This window comes from Perkinsus marinus (genome assembly GCF_000006405.1).
Source record: "Perkinsus marinus ATCC 50983 genomic scaffold scf_1104296958712, whole genome shotgun sequence".
NCBI lineage: Eukaryota > Perkinsozoa > Perkinsida > Perkinsidae > Perkinsus > Perkinsus marinus.
In genome coordinates, this window is record NW_003206658.1 from 1,648,609 (window position 1) to 1,651,919 (window position 3,311).

The following is a 3,311-nucleotide window of genomic DNA, read 5'->3' on the forward strand; positions in this document are numbered from 1 at the left end:
CCGAGTGACACGACTCAGACATAGAGATTAATAAACAAACAATCTGACCGCTTCTCAGATCCTGCGACAGCCATCGTGCATCTCGGAGTTTCATTCCAAAAATGGCTCAGATCGTTGAAGAGACGAATTCAAGGATGTACACTTATCGAAGCGCTTTCATGAGTCTGCTCATAAGGTCCATTGAATCACGCAATGCTATGAATATTGGCGCGTCACAAAGTCTACCAATGGGAGCACCACGCACAGACTCGTAACACAAATCGGTTCGGCACGAAGAAATTCGCTTCGACAACTTCATTAACTATGACGCAAGAAGTCGCCTGTCGGCCATGCAGTATGCACCGATCGACTCCAAGGTGAGAGGAGATTTACGTTGACACCCTGCCAGCTCTGAACCACGTAAGGAGACACTGACGGTAATGGTCTTGAATACGAGCATCGTGCTGGTTGTGTTGACGAAGTTACTATCTCGGCTGGTCTGACAGCCGTTTCTGGTGATGAAACCGACTGCCCCCATTGAGCGGAAGCATTGAGCTCGCGAACTTGGCGTGATATAAGTTGAAGCTTGCACGATATCTCCTCTATTTCTCTTCCAATCGACTCAGCTCTTCCGTAACTGAGCCTCGACCCTTTCGAGGTCGTTGAAAACCTGCAAACGATGGGGAAATGATGCAAATATCTTTAGGAATGATATAAGAACTTTATGTTTCGCGCTCCCTGCGGTGTTGGTGAATCAGCGCCGGGGGTGTTGTTCGGGAGTTCCAAGTGACTCGGTGATGTTGGGACTTCATTTTCCTAGGTTACATTGAATCAAACTCATCTTGAGCGTCATAGAGGCTTACTTCAGAGAACCTTATGGGCTCGCGATAGCTGAGAAGCGGAGTACGGAAGTCACTGCTTGGTGAGAATAGGGGTAGGCGATGCAATTTTAGTGTATCGTTGACCTCTGGGAAAATCCTCGGCCGACCCCGCACGTGTTATGATGACGTTACCATTTTCTATATGCGTCCGCGCATCAGGATGGACCTTGAGTAGTGCACGGTTCAATATATCAACGAGTCGCGAGGTCAGACGGGTCTGTATACGATCGCGCTCTCTGTAAGATCTGTATACTGGATGCTCAAACAACATGCTACTCTTACTTCAAGCGATCGAGTTCTCGAGACATCTCCTCACGCTTCATTTCTTCCCGCTCCCGACTCAAACGGTCGACTCTATTGTGAAGGCTACGTAACTGCTGTTTGATTACTATTCGCTTGCTTGAGTCGGAAACGGAACGTGCTAAGACGCTCAGTGATTGTGAGAGCAGTTTGACTCACTGTAGGAGGTGAACTTAGCTCATTCGGCCGGGGGGAAGACAATCTCCTCGTCAATTCTTCATTTTCACGTTTCAACCTATCCTCAACACTTCACCAAGAATGCCATTCTAACCCACCGGTCATTCAGCAGTCTGGTCTCCTCAAGTTCTCTGAAAGACATCTCCTCTTCCTCGTCCTCTACGTGATGACGACTACTCGAGCTAGATGCATTATCCTCACGGTATTTCATGTCATGAAGAGACAACGGCTAAACGCTGTCATTAAAAGGAGGCCAGTTGAGTCGTCTGTCATCAAGTGTTGGAATGTATGTTTTCTTCCCTCAACTGAGCTCGGGAGTTTCCTCACCAATGATAGCGTTTAACACACTACTACGGGTGGAGGTATACGAAAGTAACAGGAATTTCTCAAAGTTTCCTCAGGATTTTCATATTGTCACCAACACATGTGCTATGCGTCACCTGAGATCACGCAGGATGCTGCCAGACTGCCTAGTATGATTCGCAGTGGAGTCCATAGGCATTATTCCACCGCAACCGGTGGCCTCATGAGAATCTATGAGAAGCTTCCCAACGCCAGTGTTGAGAAATATGTTCGCTCTCCTCAGCCGAGCTCAAGAGTCTACTCACAAACTATAGAGATTTACATTCAAAGTCGGGTGGAAAATTGACAGAAACCAACAAGAATCTTCAAAATTTTTTATGAATATTCATAGCCACCAACACATGTGGTTGACAATGCGCCTATTTTCCCGCACCGCATCTTCGAATTCCGCAAGATAAGGATGTGTCGGTGAACGCCACAGTATACTATAGAGTTCGATAGTCTTCATCAAGTACGGATCCTGTACCAAGGGATCCGTGCGTTGTGTTTGCACAATTGCTGTCTCCTTTTTAAAAAATCTCGAGACTAGAAACTTGAGGTCATTCCGTAGACAGCAATGGACTGAGCGAAAACAGGGCAACACTGAGCTGCTCCCCTAGAAGGTCGCCGATGACGATCGAGATTTACTTCTCACAATTGCCTGCCTGAACCGACGATGCATTGACAACACAATACCACACCTTTTTAGAATCCTGCTATCTCGCCGATCACTAGAGCAGGGCTGGGCATGCACATGGTTGATCTTGAACGACGCTTCGGCGTCAAGAAAGCTCAATCGTGAGTTACGCTGAAGTTCCAGCAATGGTATAGCTACATGTAATCAGTATACGACGATAATGTACCGAGATGATGCAAAAGAAAGCACGGAAACCATCAACAGTATCCTCCTCAAGGGCTGTGATTGATCAATACGACCACCACCGTTATGTTGTCTTGTGAGTTCCGCAGTAGCGCCATCCGACAAAGCTCTTCGCTCAAGTCACGAGGCGTCAGTAGTGGGAATTTCTCCCGTGCTACTACGACAGCTTCGGCAACTTCCCTAAAAACAAGCAAAGAAGACGCAGTAGCCACCGAGTCGACTCACTCCTCCGAAATGACATCCCATAAACCATCACTTGCGATAACACAGGCGACATGCTCTTCGCTCAAGCTCGACATGGTACCTTGAAACAGTACTCTTGAATAGAAACGCACAGCAATCGAGTCGCTCACAGTAAGGAAAACACGTTAGACCGTGGTTGCTGTTCTTGAACTCTCTGTCACCGAATGAACGACTTACTGCCAACCCACGGCGACGATCGGCGGCCAACGTGCGCCAAGTTCCTCGGCGATTTACTATCTCCTAAAGGCCCAGCATTGCCTTCACGGCGAGCCCCAATGCTCTACCGGTTCCGGATCCTGACCGCGCTCTCTGGCTATTCTCATCACTACATTGCGCTCTGATTCTAGGTCGAGTTTATGATCCTAAAAACTCGACAATTCACAAGGCAATGTGTGTAGGTGACTGAGGGAATTTCAGGAAATTCATACGAAGTTCTGTACACTTCTACCCGAGCTCATATGTAGACTTCTATAGTTAGTGAGGAAACTCCCAATGGGAAAAGCGGACAT

At 47.6% G+C, this 3,311-nt stretch overlaps 1 protein-coding gene across 1 annotated transcript in view; it reads right to left on the reverse strand.

The window, feature by feature from the left end:
- Nucleotides 1-2,323: 2,323 nt before the first annotated feature.
- The window catches only part of Pmar_PMAR011953 (hypothetical protein), a gene marked incomplete at both ends in the record, with an annotated part of 2,093 nt that continues 1,105 nt past the window's right edge, over nucleotides 2,324-3,311 (reverse strand). Inside the window, 3 exons of the mRNA XM_002774035.1 lie at nucleotides 2,324-2,344; nucleotides 2,622-2,739; nucleotides 2,785-2,863. Of these exons, the coding sequence (XP_002774081.1) occupies nucleotides 2,324-2,344; nucleotides 2,622-2,739; nucleotides 2,785-2,863 (218 nt within the window). The remainder of the gene's footprint in view (nucleotides 2,345-2,621; nucleotides 2,740-2,784; nucleotides 2,864-3,311) is intronic.